Source organism: Nuphar pumila, chromosome 4, assembly GCF_984573655.1.
Source record: "Nuphar pumila chromosome 4, dmNupPumi1.hap1.1, whole genome shotgun sequence".
Lineage (NCBI taxonomy): Eukaryota > Viridiplantae > Streptophyta > Magnoliopsida > Nymphaeales > Nymphaeaceae > Nuphar > Nuphar pumila.
Genome location: NC_143252.1, coordinates 23540445 through 23564233, shown reverse-complemented (window position 1 = coordinate 23564233; position 23789 = coordinate 23540445). Strand labels below are relative to the sequence as shown.

The window sequence follows — 23789 nt, the reverse complement described above, 5'->3', positions numbered from 1 at the left end:
ACTCGTTGCCTATGTTTCCATCCCACGGTACACGAACAGGATTTGATGCTATGGGTCTGAGCTAGATGGCCTATAAAGCTGGGTCACGCTCAGCAAAAAATTGATTTCCCTTGCAGACTTACAGACTAAGAACTAACGAGCCTTAGGAAATCACCTGGCTCTATGGAATAAACTAAAATTCTAAATTGGTTTCTTGAGGAAGGCACCAGCTTCATACTTAACAGCATCATTTAGCAAGTAGCAATCACCTGGCACTAGGGGATAAATTAAAATTCCATGTTACCTTTTTCGTGAATGCTCTAGCCTTTTACTTGACACCATCCATAGCAAATAGCAATCGCAAGTGAGGCTGATCCCACAACCTTCATTTGGAAGTCATTTGTGCTGGAGACTACTATAAGCAAGTCAATATGGAACCTCTTTTCAGATGATTCTGCACATGCTGGATGGTCAATCAAAGGGAATGCAGTCAACAATGCATAAATTAAATAGTTTTTTGCCAACTGTATTGGGGCTGGAATTTAGTGAACTGTTGGCAATCACCTGAACCCTGACTGAACTGGAATTTAGTCAGCTGCCAACATCTGAAACTTATAATGGATTTATCGGAGTACAAGGGGTACACCAGCACCTCTAGAATGTTACCTAGCTTTTGTGGAATAAGTATATAAAGCAAAACTGCATATTGTTTTGAAGCTTAGGGCTTATCTGCCCTTTCACGTACTGTTCATAATTTTATCTGTTGTTTGACATGTTAGTTCTTAGATACACATTACCACACTAGTCATCATACCTCTTCCCTTGTCAAACAAGAGAGAGTTTCATGTTTGTAGCTTTTGGTAGGCCCATTTTAGATGACAAGTTGACTGCTGCATTTTATTCATCTGGATTGGCACAGTTTTTTGATCAGTATAGAGTTGATTGCAGGTCTGTAAATACTTTTTGGAAGCAGTTGAGAAGAAACAGTATGGTTGGTTCTGGGTTTGTCCAAATGGTGGTAAAGACTGCCATTATAGGCATGGTCTTCCTCCTGGATATGTGTTGAAATCCCAGATGAAGGCTCTATTGGAGGAGGAGACTGAGAAGATACCAGTAGAAGAAGAGATTGAAAACCAGGTGATCATTCCCTTCATTCATTATAGTTTTGATAAGTATGTTGTTTTGTTGTGGCATGCTGTAAAAATTTGTGTATTTGAAAAGAGTTTATCCTAATTCTGGAGTTTCCTGCAGTCATAATTAGACATTAGCTAGTTAGCAGTCGAACTACATTGCAAGTGGAAATATCTTCTTGCATGCTAAGTGTACATTTTTGCAAGAAAAGCTCCTGATTAATAAATTTTAGCATTGGTGATTGATGCTCGGTCAAGAGTGTATATTATAGTTAATCCTCTGTTGCATAAATTTTTTTTTTGGTGTTAAATAGCGTGCAAAATTGAGTGCCTCTACACCACTCACTCCAGAGCTGTTCATGCAATGGAAAAAGAAAAAGATGGAGGAAAGAGAAGTTGGGCTGGCTGCTTTGCGAACTGAGAGAGCTAAAAATGATCGGTTGAGGTGATTGTGGTTCCTTTTCTCTTTCTCTTCGTCTTTTCCATTTTCCCCCTTTTAAATAATGCATATGACCTTTATCATTTCTACTTTGCGCTTGGCTGTGCATTTGATAATCTGGCTTCCTTGTAGTGGCCGTGAGTTATTTCTGTCAGATGCTAGCTTGTTTGTGGATGATGCTGAAGCTTATGAGAAGTATCAGAGAGAAGAAGGATCTGATGCAATTGAAGAGTCGGTAAGATTGTTACCTTGCTGAACTTTAGCTTGTGAATGTGTTATGTAAAAGGATTTTGTTTTAGGGCATGTTAATTTTGATCACAGGTTACTGTAGCTGTAAAAGTTGTCCCTGCAAAAGTGATTTATGTGATTCAGATTCTCAAGCATTAACTTTCTCATGTTTGCTTTTAGGTTGTGAATTTGACTTGTGTGAAAATCTATCATGTAAGAATGTGTTATGTCATTACTTTAACACATTCACAGCTAAGCATTAATGCTTGTTAAAGTTTTATACACCATCAGACGTAAAACTTTCACAAGTTTTAAGGTTTCAACATTCACATATGGGAATCACATTCACGGGTTGCATTTTTGCATGTTTGCAATGCCCCTGTGAAAGTTCTAAAATGTGATTCATAATCACAAGAAACCTGTGGAAGTTACAAAATCACGTGTTGCAAACATACCCCTAGTTTTTCCCACTTGGTAGCTCCTTGTGTGCGAACATTCTGTTTTACCCTTTTGGTAATGTTCCAACACTTGGGAATTGTTTAACCTGAGTGTATAATTTATGGATTTCTTTTACCACTTATTTTTCTAGTTTTGTTTGACCTATGCTATGCATAGGTTTGATTTTTTTCCTGCATCTCATATTAAGCGGGTCACTTCATTTTTTTCTTTTTCAGCAAAAGATCTCTTTCACATTTCTTTTGCTTATGAGGTCAAACTGTTCTTTTGACTGGTATTTCATAACTACTTTTTAGCTGTATCACTATCATAGTGGATGTATCATGCTTTTATCAGCATTGGGAACTTCTGAAGGGATTCAAAGATGAAAGGTGAGTGAATTTTCTGATGTAAAATAGGAAGGAAAAGTGAAAAGAGATACAGCAATTGGACCATTGTTTTGCATCAGATGTAGTATTTGAAATTGAGAATTTTGCACCTAATGGGAGGAAAAAACCTTATAAAGAGAAAGTTCAAGAGATCTATTGGCAGATTTGAGCATAGTTGCCAGTGGAATCAGAATCGGGAAGCGGTACGGGAACCAGAATTGAGAAGTGGTCATTTCAAAATTTTAAAGGATTTGGGAAGCGGGAAGTGAGTAGGGAGCAGTATGGGGAGTCATTTAGGAAGCAGTAAACAATATTGTATGAGCATAAGAGTCGAGATTCCTGAAAGAATCGGAATTCTAGAGGGAATTGCTTTCTGTGAACATATGAATCAGGATTCTTAAGGGAATCAGGATTCTCATGTAAAGGAATCAAGATTCCATCTTATGAGAACTGGGATTCTTGAAGGAATCGGGATTTCCTGTCTTGGGAATCAAGATTCCCCTGTATGAGAATCACGAATCCTACACGAATCCTACACAATTCCCATTACTAGGAATCACGATTCCTGACAGATTCTGATTCCGCTTCCTGGGAATTGTGATTCCCAAGTTGCAACAAGCGATTCTGGTAACTATGATTATCTATGTAACACGGACTCGGCTAAAGGGTTGCCGCACCTGAGTCGACACGCCCCGACACGGGTGCGGACTCGGGTGCGGCTTCGGACTCGGCCCGGACTCGGTCAATGCCGAGTCCGACTTGGTCAACGAGTCGAGGCCGAGTCCGTCGACATTTTGGACTCGGTCAACTTTGACCGAGTCCAAAAATGTCCATTTCGAGTTTTAAATTATGTTTTGGATCCGGGTCGGGTCCAAACCCGACCCAGATCCAATTTTTTTTGGCAGCCGAACCCTAAAAGGTGTTTATCGACAGGGAGAGGGCTTACCCTCTCGATTTTGCCTCTCCCCCTCAGCCCCTGCAGCTTTCTTCTGCACCCACGCCAGCGATCCAGACTCCGGCGATGGTACCCACAGGCAGCCACCGTCTCCCCCTCCGTCAGGTATGTCGACCTCCTGCACCCTCTGCTCGTAGCCTCCCTCCTTGCACCCTTTGCTCGCAGAGGAGGGGCTCGGCCCCCCTCACTGCACCCTCTGCTCGCAGAAGAGGGGCTCGGCCCCTGCTCGCAGACCCTGTTTTCGCAGGGGAGGGGCTCGGCCCCTCCCTGTGCTTCCCATTCGCAGGGGAGGGGCTCGGCCCCCCTCCCTGCACCCTCTGCTCGCAGACCCTGTTTTCGCAGGGGAGGGGCTCGGCCCCCCTCCCTGCACCCTCTGCTCGCAGACCCTGTTTTCGCAGGGGAGGGGCTCGGCCCCTCCCTGTGCTTCCCATTCATAGAGGAGGGGCTCGGCCCCCCTCCCTGCACCCTCTGCTCGCAGAAGAGGGGCTCGGCCCCTCCCTGTGCTTCCCATTCATAGAGGAGGGGCTCGGCCCCCCTCCCTGCACCCTCTGCTCGCAGACCCTGTTTTCGCAGGGGAGGGGCTCGACCCCTCCCTGTGCTTCCCATTCATAGAGGAGGGGCTCGGCCCCCCTCCCTGCACCCTCTGCTCGCAGAAGAGGGGCTCGGCCCCTCCATGCTTCCCTGTTTTCGCAGGGGAGGGGCTCGGCCCCTCCCTGTGCTTCCCATTCATAGAGGTAGTGTTTATTAACTTTATTTTATTTACTTATTTTCTTTTCAGTTTTCACTTTTCAGATATAATGGCGAGTTCTAGCGGTAGTGTCAATACATTTGGTTCAAGTTCTAACCCTGAATTAGATGTTTCTCAACCACTTTGGAGGCTTGTGACAAAAGGGATAAAAGCTAGTAGTGGTGGTGGTGGGAATGTGCAGTTTCATTGTAATCTATGTAAGACTGTTTTCACAGGTTCTTATACGCGTGTGAAAGCACATCTTTTGCATATTCGTGGTCAAGGAATTAGGGCATGTTCTGGGGTTGACAAAGACATGTTAAAGCAATTAAAAAAAGAACAAGAGGAATCTGAAAAGAAGAAAATTGCAGAGATGAAAAGCGATTCGATTAATTTGTCTTTTCCTACTGCTAGTGATATACAAGAAGAGCTTTTAAAGAAAAGAAAGATGGAAAGCAATAAAACAATACAAGCGTCATTCAAAAACATGGCAAGAGCAGAAATTGATAAAAAGATTGGTCGATTCTTTTACTCAAGCTCAATTCCTTTTAATGTAGCTAGAAGTCCATACTGGAAAGATATGATTACATCTTTGGCTAATTGCAATTTGAGTGGTTATGTGCCTCCTAGTTCAGAAAAACTAAGAACAGTCATTCTTGCAGAGGAAAAAAATAGAATTGAAGACTTGCTAGAGACCCAAAAATTTGCATGGAAACGACATGGAGTGTCGATTGTTTCTGATGGGTGGACTGATATACAAAGGCGACCTCTGATAAACTTCATTGCTTACTCACTAAATGGGCCAATCTTTTTGAAGACTGTTGATGCATCTGGAGAGTATAAAGATGCTGAATATTTAAAGAGATTATTTGTTGAAGTGATAAAAGAAGTAGGTGAAGAAAGTGTGGTGCAAATCATTACTGACAATGCTCCAGTTTGCAGTCGTGCAGGAATGAATTTGGCAAGTGAAGGTACATATTCACATATTTTTTGGACTCCTTGTGCAACACACAGTTTAAATTTGGCACTTAAGAGTATATGCAATCCATCAAAAGATGATGCACATGCACATGCACATGAAATGTGCTTATGGATTGAGGAAATAAAGCATGATGTTCGAAATATTAGAAATTTTGTTGTAAACCATCATCATGCCCTTTCTATATTTAATAGGCATTCTGATCTCAAGTTACTGAAAGTTGCTGAAACTCGTTTTGCTTCTCTCATTGTTATGATAAAAAGAATTAAGCAACTCAAGAATGCATTGATGATGATGGTGGTTGATCAAGATTGGGATTTTTATCGTACTGAAGATGATGTCAAGGCTCAAACTATCAAAAAATGCATCTGTGATGATTTTTGGTGGGATAAAATTACATATTTTGTTGAATTTAGAGAGCCTATTTGGGAAATGCTGAGAGAAGTTGACAGAGATGTACCCATGCTTCATAGAATTTATGAAATGTGGGACAATATGATTGAAAAAGTTCAAAGTATCATTTTTAAACATGAGAAGAAAGATATTGCAATTGATGATTCAGAATTTTATAATCATGTACATTCAGTTTTAGTGAGAAGATGGGATAAAAGCAATACACCTTTGCATTGCATGGCACACTCTCTCAATCCAAAATACTATGCAAAAAAATGGTTGACAACAGGTGTTGATCGTGTTTCTCCAAATGAAGATCCTGAGATATCAAGAAATAGAATGATATATTTGGGAAGACTTTTTAATGAACCTCACATGTTTAAGGTTGTAAATAGTGAGTTTGACAAGTTTTCTACTGGGAGATTTGATTCTTTAGCAGTACTTGTGGCAAGGGACGAGGAAGATCCCCTTAATTGGTGGGCAACATATGGATCAGAGACACCAAATCTGCAACGTCTTGCAATGAAGTTGTTATCCCAACCTGCTACATCATCTTGTTGTGAAAGAAATTGGAGTACATATGCTCAAATTCACAACATTAAAAGAAACAAACTCACTAGTAAAAGAGCAGAGGATTTGGTATATGTTCACTCAAATCTACGATTAATTTCTCGCCGCACCAAAGAAGAGTATAGGTACTTTTTTTTCTTTGTATTCAAAGTTTGTATTTAAATATTTGTATTCAAAGTTTTAAGTTAGATACTAATATAGTGATTTTTTGATGCAGTTGTGGACCATCCAAGAATTGGGATGTAAATCCAGAAGATTTTGACTTAGAGGGAGAACATAATTTACATACTCTCAACATGGACTACCTCGATCCTGTTCTTCCTTCTAATTCAGACGATGAGGCAGATTTATGATAAGTTTTGTTGTTTATCACACTCACAAGCTTCTTTATTTGTTATATTTTGGTAAGTTTGTGTTGTTAAGAATTGCTTTTTTTTTGCTTTAAAATTTACAATCTTTATGTGTTAATTTATTGTTATATATATAATTATAATATTTAAAATATATATATTTATAATATATATTTTTTAATATATATATATATATATAGCCGAGTCCCCGTGTCCAAATTTTTTGGAATTGCGCCGCACCCGTGTCGCACCCGCACCCGCACCCGCACCCATGTGACATAGATGATTATGAGATACCCAGAACAATCTTGCTAACATGTTAAAGTTTGGGAATCTTGAGAAAGACAATGATTGCATTCAGTCAGAACTAGAAACAGTTTTCGTGCATAATTTATGCTGCATATTGTGGTTGGTGCTTTTCTAGGGAAAACACAAGAAAAAATTTACCAAATAATGACTGAACCTTTGAGCAAATACTGCAGTTTGTTATTGGACTAAGCTGAGGGTTAGTAATAAAGGTGTTCTTAAAAGACACAACTAATTATTATCAACACTTTACAAGTGCGGAGCAATTTCAAAAATTTTGGACACGGGGACACGGCTATATATATATATACATATATATATATATATAACAATAATAAGATTGTAAATTTTAAAGCAATAAGTTGACCGATCAAAGTTGACAATATATATATAACAATAATAACAATAAAATATATATATATATATATATATAACAATCATAAATAGACAAAAATAGACTTGGTCAAAATTGACCGAGTCTAAAATTAATTTTAATAAATGGACAAAAATAGACTCGGTCAAAGTTGTCCGAGTCCAAAATGTGGACAGACTCGGCCCCGGTGCGTTGACCGAGTCTGACACTTCGTTGACTGTATCCCCGTGTCCGCACCCGTGTTGGGTACGTGCAACGCGGGTACGTCGACCTTTTAGCGGAGTCCGTGTGACTTAGATACTAGTGGTGAAACTAGGAGAACATATAATTGCATTTCTTTGCATTATGTACATGTATATATTCTATTGAACCATATGTTGATAATTGCTTTCCCATGTTTGGTTCTAGTTGTTTTCTCTTCTTGTTAACTACTCTTTTATACTATGTCACATAGGTGTGGGTGTGGATACGGATGCGGTGATGCAGCACTTTGAAAAAACTTGGGTGTGAGGGTGCGGGGAGGGTATATATATATATAACTTTTAACAATTTTAAGTTAACACTAATGAAATAAAAGCAATTATCATATCATTAATTTATCATGCATAAATTCATGCAATAAATCAAATTAACAATCTACAATTGCTATTCTTTATCAATAAAAAATAACACCACACTGGACTTGGTTAGTGTGTGTATATATATATATATATATATATAAAACTGGACTTGCTTAGAGTTAACTTAATCTACTTTTGGACAGAAATGGACCTCATTGTGGTTGACTTCACCTGACACAAAGGAAGCCGTGTCCAAATGTCGCACCTGCTTGGGTGCGGGTGCAGGTGCAGGTGCGGTGCCCTGTTAGAAGAGTTGGTGTTACATGGTTATTATATTGTTATGCAGGTGGGTTTAGCTCTATATTGGTTGTATTTACAAATCTGACACATTGCTCGTGTTAAATATCCAGAGTATCATGGTACTCTGTTTAAGTTGCCATGGTGTAATTCCCTACTCACAATGATGAATACCAGGTGAAGGAAAACAAGGAAAAAAATAGAGAGAGAGAAATGGAATCGTGGTTGAAGAAGAAGAAAAAGAGGAATAGGGCTCGATCTGTCACATAGTACCGGTGTGGGTACAGGGTATTTTCTGAAACAATGGGTACAGAGGTACAGCCATATATATATGTAAACAGAAAAATGTATAGCTGTACTATATTTGGCAAAATGCTTTACACTTGAAGTTGTAGAGTGTAAATACCAACTAAAGATCTAAAACTTGTTAGCGAGATATAACTAACAATTCATAGTGAAAAAGTATATAGTTAACATTAGACTCATTTGATTCTGAGTGTTAACTACACATTCATTAAATCATTAAATGGATAAAATGGGTTGAATCAAGTCTGAAACTCAGTTGACCCATACCTGAAGTAACCGAGTGCCAGTGTGGGTACGACACAGATATGAAAGGCTGGTAGAAGTACCCTTGTTACACAGGGCTAAATAGATGCTTTCATTCATGCTAATTGTGGCCTAAGTCATAGGGACTCGACAAAACAGGTGCCGCACCCGCGTCGATGCGACGTGACGCGGGTGCGCGTGCGGCACCGGGTGTGGTCAACACGACCCTGGGTGCAATCAACGCACCCAGGGTCATTTTGTCCACTTTTTTGGCGTTAAAAAAAATTCCCCAATGAAAAGGAGGATTAGGGCAAAAAATTTTTTTTGCCCTAATCTCTCCTCTCCTCTCCCCTTGAGCTCGAGCTCTCTCCTATCGACGCCCCAGCTCCACCTCCCAGGCTCCTCCTCTCGGCTCCTCCTCTCCTTTTGCAGGTATGTACCCTCTCTCACTCTCTTCTTGTGTCGGCAAGGGAGGGGCCGAGCCCCTCCCCCCTCTCGCTCTCTTGTTGGGTCGATAGGGGAGGGGCTGAGCCCCCCCTGCTCCCTCTATTTTCGGCAGGGGAGGGGCCGAGCCCCCCCTCTCGCTCTCTTGTTGGGTCGACAGGGGAGGGGTTGAGCACCCCCTGCTCCCTCTGTTTTCGGTAGGGAAGGGGCTGAGCCCCTCCCTGTTTTTGGCAGGGGAGGGGTCGAGCCCCTCACCCTACTCCCTTTGATTTCAGGGGAGTGGCCGAGCCCCCCCCCCTCTCGCTCTCTTGTTGGGTCGGCAGGGTAGAGGCTGAGCCCCCCCCTGCTCCCTCTGTTTTCGGCAGGGGAGGGGCCGAGCCCCCCTCGCTCTCTTGTTGGGTTGGCAGGGGAGGGGCTGAGCCCCCCCTTCTCTTTGTGTTTTCGACAGGGGGAGGGGGTCGAGTATAATTGATTTGAAAATTTTAATGTATTTTTTTTTGTGTTTTCAGGATAAAAATGACGGATAAAGGGAAAGGACTTGCGTCATCCTCATCCCAACATGTGAGTTCTGCTGCTAGTTTTGCTGATAGTTGCAGTGGGATTGATGATGTGGAGCCACTATGGGTACATGTAGATAAACTTGCAAAAACTGGAGGAGGTGGTGGAAACAAGATATTTCGATGCAAGCTCTGAGAAAGAGATTTTGTTGGGTCTTACACAAGAGTTAAGGCTCATTTGTTGAAGATACCAGGACATGGCATTTCAGCTTGCAGAAAAGTTGATGAGGCAATGCGAAGACAATACAAGAAAATACAAGAAGAATATGAGAAGAGAAAGGCAATGGCCAATTCTTCTGCAGTCAGCGTGCCATTTGCAAGCCACCAAGAAGATGCTGAAAAAAAAGAAAAGTCAATGTAGGAGGTAGAGGAACGATACAAGCAGCATTCAATACATATGGAAGAGAAGAATTGGATAGAAAAGTTGGGAGGTATTTTTATTCTGGTTCACTCTCATTTAATGCGGCTAGAAATCCTTATTGGAAGGATTTAATAACATCCTTGACAAATTGTAATTTGAGTGGTTATGTGCCTCCAAGTTCAGAAAAAATACGAACCACACTTCTTGCAGAAGAGAGGGCAAATGTGAAGAGGTTGCTAGAGATTAAAAAATATTCATGGGAGCAAAATGAAGTTTCTATTGTGTCTGATGGATGAACAGATATTCAAAGGCGTCCATTAATCAATTTCATTGCTTGTTCGCTTAGTGGCCCAATATTCTTGAAAGCATTTGATGCATCTGGGAAATATAAAAATGCAGAGTATTTGAAGGGATTGTTTATAGAAGTGAGTGATCAGAAAGTGGTACAAATCATTACAGACAGCGTTCCAGTTTGTAAAAGTGTAGCGTTGAGTTTGGAGAGTGAGTACCCTCATATTTTTTGGACTCCTTGTGTAGCACACAACTTAAATCTAGCCCTAAAGAGCAGCTGCAACCCCAAAGAAGAAGAAAATTCATAAGCATATGCTTTATGTTCATGGATTGAAGATTTAGAAAGAAATGTCAAAAGCATTAGGAATTTTGTTGTTAGCCACCATCGTACTAATGCTATATTTAATAGGCATTCTGATTTGAAATTGTTGAAGGTCGCTGAAACACGTTTTGCGTCCATCATTGTGATGATGAAGATGATTAAAAGAGTGAAGAATGCTTTGATTAACATGGTGACTGATGAAAATTGGACATTCTATCATGCTGATGATGATATCAAGGCTCAAGAAATTAAAAAATTCATTCTTGATGATGAGTTTTGGTACAGAGTGGTATACTTACTTCAATTTACGCAACCTATTTGGGAAATGTTAAGAGAAGTTGATAAGGATGAACCCATGCTTCACAGAGTTTATGAAATGTGGGATAATATGATTGAAAAAATACAAGTTATAGTTTTCAAGTATGAAGAAAAAAATCCTGCATTGGATGATTCAGATTTTTTTAATCATATTCATTCAATTTTAGTCAGTAGATGGGATAAGAGTAACACTCATTTGCATTGCATGACGCATTCTCTTAATCCAAAATATTATGCAAATAAGTGACGGGTTGGTGGTATTGGTCGTGTCCCTCCAAATTTAGACCCAGAGCTATCAAGACATAGAAATATGTGTATGATAAGACTTTTTCCAGAAACATATCTTCTACATCAAGTCACACAAGAGTTTGAAAAATTTTCATCTTCGAGATTATATGGACCGACATTATTCGCGAGAGAAGAAGATAATATAGATCCTATCACATTGTGGTCAACATTTGGATCAGAAACACCTTTTCTCCAGCGTCTTGCATTAAGATTGCTATCGCAGCCTGCTAGTTCATCTTGTTGTAAAAGAAATTGGAGCACATATTCTTAAATCCACAACATGAAGAGAAACAAACTCACCAGCAAGCGTGCAGAGGATTTAGTATATGTTCATTCAAATCTTCGATTACTTTCGCGAAGCAATGATGAATACAAGTACTAATTTGCTCTCTTAGTTATTTGATTATTTCTTAGTTTTTGTTTAAATATACTTGTATTGTATTTATCATTTTCAAATTGAGTTTATAACGCAGACAAGGAACATCTAAATTTTGGGATGTAAACCCCGAAGAGTGTGACTTCGAGGGAGAACATGATTTCAACATAACAAACATGGATTTAGCTGAGCCCAATATTCCTTCTAATGATGCATTTGATGATGATGAAGAAAATTATTAACATCCATTACTTCATCAGGATATACTTTGGTATGTAATTTAGTTCTTTTATACTTTACTTATTTGATTGATATTTAGGTCAATTTATGTAATTGCTTTACTTATTTGATTGATAATTTGATATTTAGGTTGATATACTGCATGCATGGTGAATCATATTATGACAATGTTAACGGTTAAATGTTAAACTGTTAAAACTTCAAAATTATATATATATATGTATATATATATATTTTTTACATTTTTGCCCCTGCTTCACCCTCGCACCCGGGTTTTTTGGAAGTGCCGCATCCCCGCACCCGCACCCGCACCTGCACTCGCACCCGCACCCATGTGACATAGATTGTGGCTATTTACATCTCTCTCTTTACAAAAATATTATGCTATGTCAGAAATATCCTTATAAAATTCTACAATGGACTATTTACAACTTTAATTAATAAGGAGAAAAATGCCCCTAATACAACAAAATATGGCAACTGGGTTCTTTAACATACTTTTTAACACCCACCTCAAGTTGGGCAGAAGATATCTAACATCATGAACTTGCTGATAATCGCCTGTAATCTTGTCTTCTTTACTCATTTGTCAAAATATGAGCTACTTGAAGTTGTGTAAGAACATGACCTATGAAAAAGAGTTTTTCCTCAATTTTTTCTCTATAAAGTGGCAATCTATCTCTATGTGCTTGGTTCTCTCATGGCATACCATATCTACTGTAATTTGAATGGCAGCCTTGTTGTCACAAATGGGGTTTTTAACATCCATCCTCAATGCTGTGAAGGGATCTCAACCATAAGCCTTCACATATGTAATGAAGTATGCGGAAATATAACCCAAGAATGCAAAAGCATTCACAAAGTCCAATAATGGACAAACACTATGACACAAGAGAAATACAAGAAGTCCTCAAGGGACAATACAAAAGCCTAAAAAGGCTACACAAACGTGTAAAGAAATAAAATCTTTATTATAGAGAGCTTTGGAATGCCATAGAATATAAGAGGAGAAGTCCCCTATTTATACATGAAAGAAGAGGAGTGAGAGGCCATTGGGGGCTCCCACATGGAGTCATTGGGAGCCCCCAACGACTCTATGTTGTGACCCCAACGTTATTTAAATAAAGGAATATAAAAAGAAATAAAAGGTAAAAAATACAAAAAAGATTCTATATAATTAAAAGAGTTGTTTCTATAAACAACTATGTAAAAAGACTAAAATACCCCTATCAGGTATATTGTACATAATATATATATATATATATATATATATATATATATATATATATATTAACACCCCCTTCAAACTTTATGGGGAGATGACCGAAAGTTTGTTAAGAAGAAAAATAAAATGAGGAGCAGGAAGAGCTTTGATGAAGAAATCTGTCAATTGGTACTCTGATGTGACATATGACAGTGCAATAGTTTCTCGCAGATATTCGTCACGTACATAGTGACAGTTCATCTCAATATGCTTAGTATGCCCGTGGAAGGTATGGTTGCTTGCGATGTAAATTGCACTTTTGTTATCACATCACATCTTCGAAGGTGTAAAGATGACTATGCCCATATCACTAAGAAAACTTTGAAGCCATACAAGCTCCATGGTCGTGGTGGCTATTGCATGATATTCGACTTCAGTTTAGAATAACAATACTTTGTGTTGCTTCTTGCATCTCCATGAGATCATCGAGTCACCTAAAAACACACAGAAACCTGTAGTTGAGACTCTATCATTAGGATTTCTATCCCAATCAGCATAAGTATAAGCAAACAAATCAAGTGAAGAGGATGAGAAAAAAAAAAAACCTTGGTTATGGTATTCTTGATTTATCTGATAATTCTTAAGACAACACTCATGTGCACAGTGGTAGGAGCATGTTGAAACTGACTGAATGAATTGCGTGAGCTATGTCTGGCCGAGTGATGGACAAGTATGTAAGAGATCCAACAAGTTGACGGTAAGGAGTAGGATCTTCAAGTAGAGTTTCATCTTCCAGTCTCAATTTGACAGTAATGACTTTAGGGGGTTTTATCTTCTTATCATATGAAATACCCGACTTAGTACAAATGTTAGCTGCAAGTTTCATTTGAAAAAGAATGTATCCTCTAGGAGAGTACACAACTTCAATACCTAAGAAGTATCTTAAGAATCGTAAATTAGAAATATCAAAATTTTCTTTTAAGATTTTCTTAATGTCATTGATTCCTATAATCATATCATCTACATAAAGTAGAAGAATAACCACCATAGAACTTGTACTTTTTACAAAAAGAGCAGTGTCAGAATAACACGAATGAAAACTACTTTACTAAATTTATCATGCCAAACTTTTGGGGCTTGTTTTAGACCATATAAGGCTTTTTTAAATTTAAGAATTTTTTCGTTCCCAATGCAAACCCTCGGCAGAGGATCCATGTAAACTTCTTCACTTAATTCACTATTTAGAAAAGCATTTTTCACGTCTAGTTGATAAATGGGTTATTGTGTAATAGATGTAACAACTACGAGGGTCCTAACACTAGCCATTCTTGCGACAGGGGCAAATGTTTCTTTGCAGTCAATACCATATTTTTTAGAATATCTCTTAGCCACTAGTCTAGCTTTGTAATGTTTTAAAGACCCATCACTCTTGGTCTTAACTTTGAATACCCATATAAATCCTATAGATTTCTTTTTTATAGGTAACGAACTTATCTCCCAAGTTTTAGTCTTTTTAAGAGCACTAAGTTATAAATTCATAGTTTTAACCCATTGGAAAAGATTTTTTGCTTTATTATAATGGGATTGTTTATGAAATGAATGTAATGCAATTAGGCATAACCTATATTTGGTGCTAATGTGTCGTAGGATATAAACCTATTTGGTGGATTGGAAATATGATTGGATCTTCTAAGAAAAGTTTCCTCTAAGTTTGAACCTTGGGAATATTTTTCTAAAGCATTTATAGGATTTTTTTGATAATGCCGGGTATAAGTTTGTATAGGCCTATTAACAATATCATCACTTGTATGTATTGTTTCCTATATTTTCATTATCATTTTCATTGATATTTAGGAGAATATCCCCTTCATCATTCAAGGAATTATCATAAGAGATTAACTCTTCTTGTGGTAAAAGATCAAATAAAAAAGGTATATTCAACTTCATTGTTGTCTTTAGTCTTCTCAAAACCATTTTCATTTTCTAAAAAGGTTATATCTTTAGAAACATATAGTTAGTTGTTTTTGGAATCAAAACATCTATATCCTTTTTGGTTTTCTCCATAACCTAAGAATACACATTCAATAGCTTTAGGAGACAATTTATCTCTTTTATGAAAAAGCACAAAGCACTTACACCAAAAAATTCTTAATCTATTGAAGTTGGGTGTTTTTTCAAATAATTTTTCATAGGGAGATATATTTTGCAAAGATGATGAGGTCATTCCATTTATTAAATAAGTTGATGTTAGAGCGGCTTCGTTCAAAAAACTTTTCGGAATTTCTTTAGAGATAAGTAGTGTCCTAGTGGTTTTCAAGATGTGTCTATGTTTTCTTTAGGTTAATCCATTTTGTTGGAGAGTTTTAGGACATGATCTTTGATGACAAATTCTATTTGTTTCTAAATAATTTTGAAACTCATTTGATAAATATTCACCACCCGAATCGGATCTAAGGATAAAGATGTTGCTTGAAAATTGATTTTTGACAATCGTATGAAATTTTTTAAAGAACGAGAAGACATTGGATTTCAAACTAAGAAAGTATATCCATACATATCTGGTAAAATCATCAATAAACATCACATAATATGAGTATCCTCCTTTTGATATGACGGGAGAAGGTCCTAAACATCCGAATGTACTAATTCAAAAGGTCTCTTAGAAACAAAAGTTATATTTGAAAAATGAGTGAATTTCATTTTTTCAAAAATACAATCTTTACAAGCAAAATTTTTCTCATTACAAAATTTTTTCTCAGAGGAAAAAAGATACATCTTAGAGAAACTTGGATGTCCAAGTCTTTTATACCAAGTTTCAATATTTTTATCTTGAACATAATTACAAAAAGAGTTGGTAGGAAAGTTTAAATAGTTCATGTAGCAGAGATCTCCCTTCCTATGGCCTTACCCAATCAGCTTCCTAGACTGGAGATCCTGCATGGAACAACCTTTAGATGAGAAAGAGATTCCACATCCATGATCGGATATTTGAGAAACGAAAAGAAGATTTAGATTTAGTTGTGGAACAACTCTAACATTTGGCACAAAAAAGGTTTTATATAAATTTAAAGTTTCAACACTTTTAATTTGTAAAGATGTTTCATCGGCATTTAGAACACAAGAGATTTTTGAATTAGAGCATAATTCAGATAAACTATTCTCAAGATGTGTCATATAAAAAGAAGCCCCCGAATCAAGGATCCAAGAAGATATACCTGGAGGAGAGGAAGAGGCAATGACGGCATCCGATGTAGATGGAGATTTGAGTAGAATTTGAAGTGCCTCCGATAGTAGAGCTAGTGAAAAAAAAATCATTTTCTTTGGTTGGTTCTTCCTTCCTTGGCGTAGTTTCTTCGATGGAAGCATCTTTGTTTTTATGAGCTTCATTTAACTTGGAACAATTAGGCCTTATATATCCCGGTTCATGGTAATGATGGCAAATGACTTTCCTATAGTTTTCATTATAGCCATTTTGCCTCCCAAAGTGTGGAGGCTTATAAGTTTTAACATGATTTTTGGGTTTGACATGACTAAGGCTTTATCTTCTCATTTTATCATACCAAGACGAGTTTTCTCTTGGCATATTTCGGCAACGACATCCTCTAAGGGAAGAGGCTTAGATCTATGGAGGAGAGAGGATCTAACTTGTTCATATTCGGGCCAAAGCCCATGTAGGAATTGAAAAAAGTGTTCTTTTTTCATTTGTTCTCTTCTAAATTCAACATCTTTACTTGCAACCTATTTGGGTTCAAGAAGAGACAATTCATCCCACAAGGGGCTAAGTGTGTTAAAATAATCACGGATGCTCATGTCCCCTTGTTTAATGGTATGTTTTTTTTCTTGAAGAAAAAATTGTCTCGCAAGGTCTTTTTGGGTATAAATACCTTTCATGAAAAATCATGCCTCGTTTGCTTTGCAAAATTTGGCTATGTTGGCACGTATCTTCAACTCCACAATGTTCCTAAACCATGCAAATATTTTTGCATGTTTACTTTCTCAATTCTCAATCTTGGATCGGTGATCTTCAATGGATTTGGTGCTTGCATTTCCCTTTAGAGCTTTTTTTTTGTCCTACTTTTATTTTGGTAAGTTTAAGTTGTGGTTTTGGAATGGAGCCCATCGCATATCCCCAAAGTTTTTTGCCCTTGACTGTTCTCCATGGCGGATGCCCACATCGCGTAGTTGGTGTCGTTTAACTTGAAAGAAAGATCAATCTTATGCTCACTCTCCATATTGACTTAGAGAGAGGATGAGCAAAAAGAGTGAAAGAGATTTCAGAATCACAAACTATCAATGGATAATTTTAACAAAAATCAAGGACCCAACCTTGCTCTGATACCATGTAATGAAGTATGCGGATATATAACCCAAGAATGCAAAAGCATTCACAAAGTCCAATAACTATGACACAAGAGAAATACAAGTAAGAAGTCCTCAAGGGACAATACAAAAGCCTAAAAAGGCTACACAAACATGTAAAGAAATAAAATCTTTATTATAGAGAGCTTTGGAATGCCATAGAATATAAGAGAAGTTCCCTATTTATACACAAAAGAAGAGGAGTGAGAGGCCATTGGGGGCTCCCACATGGAGTCGTTGGGAGCCCCCAACGTTATTTAAAAAAAGAAAAATAAAAAGAAATAAAAGGCAATAAATACAGAAAGGAATCTACATAATTAAAAGAGTTGTTTCTAGAAACAACTATGTAAAAAAACTAAAATACCCCTATTGGGTATATATACATATATTTTAACATGTACCATGGGCAATAGTTCATTACTTGGTCTTTGCACTTGACCTTGCCACCTTGTTCGTTTTTTCTTTTCCACAAGAATAAATTCCCACCAAATAATGCACAATACCCATAAGTGGATCTTTTATTGTTCCTGTCCAATCTGTATCCACATACCGTTGTATATCAAAATGTTCGTGGTCAGCATAAATAATTTCTTTTCCTGGGTTCAGCTTCAAATATCTCAAGATATGATGCAGTGTTTATATGGGTTGTGGAAGGTGAATGCATGAAATGGCTCTTCATACTCGCAGTTTATGCAATGTCAACCCTAGTGATAGTCAGGTATAGTAGTTTTCCCACAAGCCTCTGTGTATCTTCTATTGTATTAGCTTTATGTGACCCTAATTTATGTTTTTTCTCAAAGGGGTGTTAACTATTTTAAGTATTGATATTCCTACCTCATCAAGTAGATCCAAGACATATTTCTTTGAGATAGGAGTATACCCTTCTTTGACCTCAATACTTCTAAACCTAAAAAATATTGCAGTGATTCAATGTCTTTGATGTCAAACACTTGAAGTGCAATTTCTTTGCCGTTTTCACTCTTGGTGAGTATAAGTTTTGGTTATTTTTCGGATTCATCCACCAAGACCCATAAACCCTTTTTCCAAATGTTGTGCTTCACTATGGATACACACATCACATAGTTTGTGTCATTGAGTCTCACGGGTATGGTGACAACCACTTCTCGTTCATCCTCCATAGATACAAGAAGAAAAAGAGAGAGAAAGATAGAGAAGAAAAAAGAAAATATGAAAGAGGAATACTTTTGAGCACCACGATCATACGATCCAAGATCTCACGTCCACACGATCAAGCTTTACTATGATTAAGGTTGCAATGACTCTGATACCATGTAATGAAATTAAGAACTTTCCACACGCCTCAAACAAGAGGCAAATACAAACCCACACAAAGGGGCAAAAGCACAATAGCCACTTAGGGCTTCAGAGAATCACAATATAAAAATTAGATCTTTATTGAGCACAAAATACATAAAAAAATCATTGATTTATAAGGGGTTTAAGTCCCATATTTATTGGCAAAAGGGGAGTAAGAAGCTCCCCAAAATATAGCTGTTAGGGGCTCCCCAACAGCTAGAAATCTAGTCGTTGGGAGCTCCCAACAGCTATAAAGTTGTTATATTGTCAAGTACAGAAATGCCCTTGACAATATAACATATTACAAAACTAAAATAAAAAAGCCCCTAATGGGCGACACCTATTACAAGGAATTTACATTTGTCAAAAGACTAAAATACCCCTAGAGGATAATACATATTATAGTCATGTCACATATATATATGCTTATATAAAACTATATATATATAATAAGATCCCACATTCTAACTGCTACTACTGCCTTTGAGTCTCTAAAGGAGGCAATGACTCACGCACCCATGTTGGCTCTACCGGATTTCACAAAGACTTTAGCGGGTGACAACGACACATTCGGGCTCGGTGTAGGGGTTGTTCTTATGCAGCAAGAACACCCCATCACTTATTTCAGCAAGAGAATCACAACTGGGAAGCAGGATCTGTCCACGTACAAGAAAGAGTTCATGGTCATGGACAAGTGGTGGTTGCATCTGATTGGTCGGCACTTTATAGTCCGGACAGACCATAGGAGTCTCAAGTACATGCTTGAGCAACGAGGGAGCACTCTTACACAGCAGAAGTTGGTCTTGAAGCTTCTGGGGTATGACTTTGAGATCAGTATCGCAAGGGGGTCAGCAATCAGGTAGCCGATGCCCTCTCGAGATGAGGACACGAGGATGAGTTGATGTGTCTCAGCATGATCGCAATTATATTCCCTTTTCTAGACGACTTTCAACGAGAGTATGCAGCGCGTGACTACCTCTCTACTATATAGGTGCAGATCTAAAGAGGTGAGGCTCCCGAATTAGAAATTCGGGAAAATTTGATGATGCATCGTGGGTGGATAGTAGTTTCTCTCGAGTCTAATTTGATGGCCCTCATAGAGCAGTACCACACGACTCCTACAATGGGCCATGAGGGCGTACTGCGGACCTACAGCGTTTGAGTAGGTAGTTTGCATGGAGGGGTATAAAGAAATAGGTTCGGCTATTCGTGGGGTGTTGTGACGTGGGCCAGAGGGTCAAGTATGAGGCCACCTCCCCCACTGGATTATTACAGCCTCTTCCAATGCTGGACCGTGTTTGGGAGGACATATCGATGGACTCCATCATTGGGCTTTCCTCCGTGCAAAGAAAGTCAACAATTATGGTTGTTGTTGTGAATCGTCTATCCAAGTACGGGCTATTCCTAGCTGTATATCACCCGTACACTGCCACATCCATTGTAGAGTTGTTTATACGAGATGTGTTTTACCTGCACGAGATGTTGCTTACTATTGCCAATGATAGACTCTTTCATCAATACCTTTTGGGTGGAGTTTTTTCGGTTATGGGTACCAAGTTCGTTATGAGTATCGCTTATCATCCCCAGACAGACGGACTGACTGAGGTACTGAACCGGTGCTTGGATATCTACCTTCGCGCCTTCGTTGGTGACATACCCAAGGCATGAGTGAGACTTTTTTTGGGCAGAGTGGTCGTACAACACAACTTATCACTCCTCTATTCAGGCAACCCCGTTTCAGATTGTGTACGGATGACCCCCGTCAACTATAGCCAACTATGTTATGGGAACTCCACGAGCATACACAATTGAGTTGGCTTTGCTAGAGAAAGACCACCTCTTAAGCTTACTGCGTAAGAATATGATCGCCGCACAAGAGAAGATGAAGCGGTTATATGATCAGAGGCATCAACTGCAACAGTTCCAGGTGGGTGACCTTGTGCTCCTGAAGTTGTTGTCTCACCAACAGACAGTACGACGAGTACAACAACACAAGTTGGCATCCCGCTTCTACGGGTCATTCTCTATCTTGTAGAAAATCGGGACAATGACTTATCGTTTGGACCTCCTTGCATGAGCACAGGTCCACCTGTGTTCCACATTTCTCACCTTAAGCTATGTAAGGGTGAGTTGCTCGACGAGCGACCTGTCTTGCCCAATCTCAAGGATACTTTGCCTCAACCATACCAACTGGGGAAGAGGAGGCGAAGGAAGGATGGTCTCTTGGTCATGGAGGTTTACAATGGACCAGTGGTAGAGTGGATGAAGCAACCTGGCAAGATGAAGACCAGTTGGTGGCCCACTGACTACCCGCCTTGGGGACAATGCGTGTTTGAGAGGGGTGGATTGTTCCTGACCCTCACCAAGATCCACCCCAGGATCGTTCCACATTTACCGCTCAGCTCTAGGGCCCATCCTGGAAATCCTGCCCAGCTTGGAATCTTTCCAGGATTGGAACTCGAGATTCCTTCAGGATTGAGAATCTGGTGGGACGTGTTAAAATATGTAATCTCATAGGCAGCTCATGTATCTCATATGTAATCTCATAAGTAGCTCATGTAATCCCTTGTAATAATTTTCTTTTTTTTTCAGTTAGTTTTTAGTTTGATTAGTTCTAGTTAAAACCCAACTAAAACTAACTTAAATCCTCATTTTAGGACCCTCATAGGCTTCACCTTTTTGACTAGTCAAAAAGGTGCAGCTCCAAGGGAGCCGTTGGGAGTCCAACGACTCCCTTGAGGCTCCTCTCATTTCCTCTATAAATATGGGGTTATTCCCCTTGTACATGTTATTCTCGAGTGTGGGATTTTATCCCAAGTTTAAAAAGTTTATTTTTTCTATTTTTGTTGTGAATACCCTCTTTCGGGTATGGTGTATGTTTTGTGTTGATGCTCTCTTTGTGAACCTTTGTGGTTCTTGTAATCTCATTGTGAGAACTTGTTGAGAGGTATTTTTTGTGGATTACATTTTCTTACGGGACGCTCCCTAGGAATCCCATTTAGCATAGGACTTTGCTTTTGCTATTCTATAAATAGGTGTCTTCAGTATTTTTCAATGAATTTTTGAAGTATTTCCAAAAGTTTGTTCCTCTCTCTCTCTCTCTCTCTCTCTCTCTCAGCTGGTTTCTGCATTGGCCAAAATCCCTGCTGCGGTGCCTTTCGCCTCACACGTCACCGTGTCCCCTTCTCTGGGACACGGCACCCCCTAGCGTCCTCCTTCGAGCTAACTCTGCTGCTTCGGTGCCTAGTCAGCCCTGCCTGCCTGCTGCACACCTTGTCCCCTTGCTGTGGCCATGTTCCAGCCCTGAGACACAGCCCTGCACCTTCCCCCTTGCTGCTCGGTGTACTCCCCTGTCGCCAGCCTGCTGCACCTCCCTGCTGTGCGCCCCTTTCTGCCGCACGCTCTGCCCCGTGCCCAGCCTCGCTCCTTGTCCAGATCTGCAGGGCCGGCCCTCCTATGGAATAGGTCCCTGACATGCAAATAATCAAAACAATGAATAATTTACGATCAGCAGTCTCTGTTTTCTTGAACCGATATGTCCACTGTGAGAATAATCTACTGGTTATCCACTTGGCGGTCAGTATCCATTTATTTAGTTGTGGGTTTTTTCAGCAGGCACTGTTCTGTTTTCTGTTAGTACAGCTTGCTGTTTGACTACTGATTTGTTATCTTTCTTGGTGCTGCATTCATTCTTTGATGAACCAATTGTTAACCTAACTGAACAATCTTGAATTTTTCATTACACTTTGACACTCCCTTGTGAGTTTACCATTTATTTGATAATGAATGAATTATGGAGGAATAATGAATTAATTGCAAGCAGTGGAGCATACTGTCCACATGAATCAGTGTTGTCCTTGATGGCTTGATCTAATTGATCAACCTATACTCTGCATGAACCATTGACATCATCCCTTGCTACTCATTTTATCTTTGGTGGATAGGTCAGGAATATGCTGCATATTTTTTATGGTTTGTGTCAAGTTCCATATCTGATAAATTAGTATTTTTGAAATTTATGATAACCCATTTTGATCCTGAGTACTGTCTAGGGATATGAATCTTGTTCATTTTCTTGGTGAATGCGAGCATGTTCATTTACTATGTATCATGTTTTTTTTAAATGCATTTGGTGGATCTTTGTTGAGGTTAAGGATGGTCCAGCCCCAGAGGGACCAAGTACATCATCAATTGCTGATGAAGATGAAGTGCTTCCTGATGATGATGATGATGATGATGAATTGGACATGGATGAGCTAAATGAGCTCGAAGCCAGCTTATCAAGAACTTCAATCCAGATTCGTGAACCAGGCATAGAAACATCGTCTTGATTCTGTTTGTAGTAGCCCCTGGTCTGTCTCAAGAACACTGTCAGCAAGCTGGAAAACACAATCATTTTAATCACTGATAAAGGTTTTATTGTCCTTTTCTTGGATATATAGCTTGGTCATTGATCTTGATGTCATCAACTTTTTTGGTGAATTGTCTAGTGTTTTAGGTATCTTTTGTAGACAACGTGTTGTGTGCAAACAAAACTGCACTACGGATACTCTTGATTAAGCTTAATGTGGATGCAGGCAGCTTTGCTATTTTTGAGTTTACTGTGCCCATTTTCAATCAGTTATTTTTGTGTCCAATTTTGGAGTGTTGGTTTAATTCTCGTCTAGATGTTTATCCTAACATATCATCTAAGCAAAGTTAATTTTGGAATTCTGCAAGTGATTTGGTTTGAAAATCTAGGTAAATTTTGGATGTACTTGGTTTTTATTTATATTGTTTATTTGGAACAGAATAGTTGTTTGGATGAACTGATTGTTTTTTCTGTTCAACAAAGAAACATAAGTAGGAAACCCTAGTTTTTATAAATAAGGGGAGAGGTTTCTTTTGTGTGTTTGTTTTTGTTTAGTTTTATCGTAAAATCAATTCATTTTTGTTCAATAAACTGTTAAGAAGAGAAGCTCACATGGCTTATCACATAACTATTTAGGTTTTAACTCCAAAACATTATGATCCATGTTTCAATCAGATCCCAACTGTTGAATCAACTGTAAAT

General features: G+C 38.8%; 1 protein-coding gene across 3 annotated transcripts in view; it reads left to right on the top strand.

Annotated features, from left to right (window-relative positions):
• Positions 1-23337, top strand: part of LOC149839651 (zinc finger CCCH domain-containing protein 11-like) — a 31303-nt gene extending 7966 nt beyond the window's left edge. Inside the window, exons 5-8 of one of the 3 annotated variants that reach the window (XM_090002715.1) lie at positions 928-1116; positions 1424-1554; positions 1681-1783; positions 22901-23337. In XM_090002715.1, the coding sequence (XP_089858841.1) occupies positions 928-1116; positions 1424-1554; positions 1681-1783; positions 22901-22996 (519 nt within the window). In that variant the 3' untranslated portion in view covers positions 22997-23337. Of the gene's footprint in view, positions 1-927; positions 1117-1423; positions 1555-1680; positions 1784-22884 lie in introns of all 3 variants that reach the window. The other 2 variants (XM_090002714.1, XM_090002713.1) reach the window with 2 other exon arrangements.
• The last annotated feature ends 452 nt before the right edge of the window (positions 23338-23789 follow it).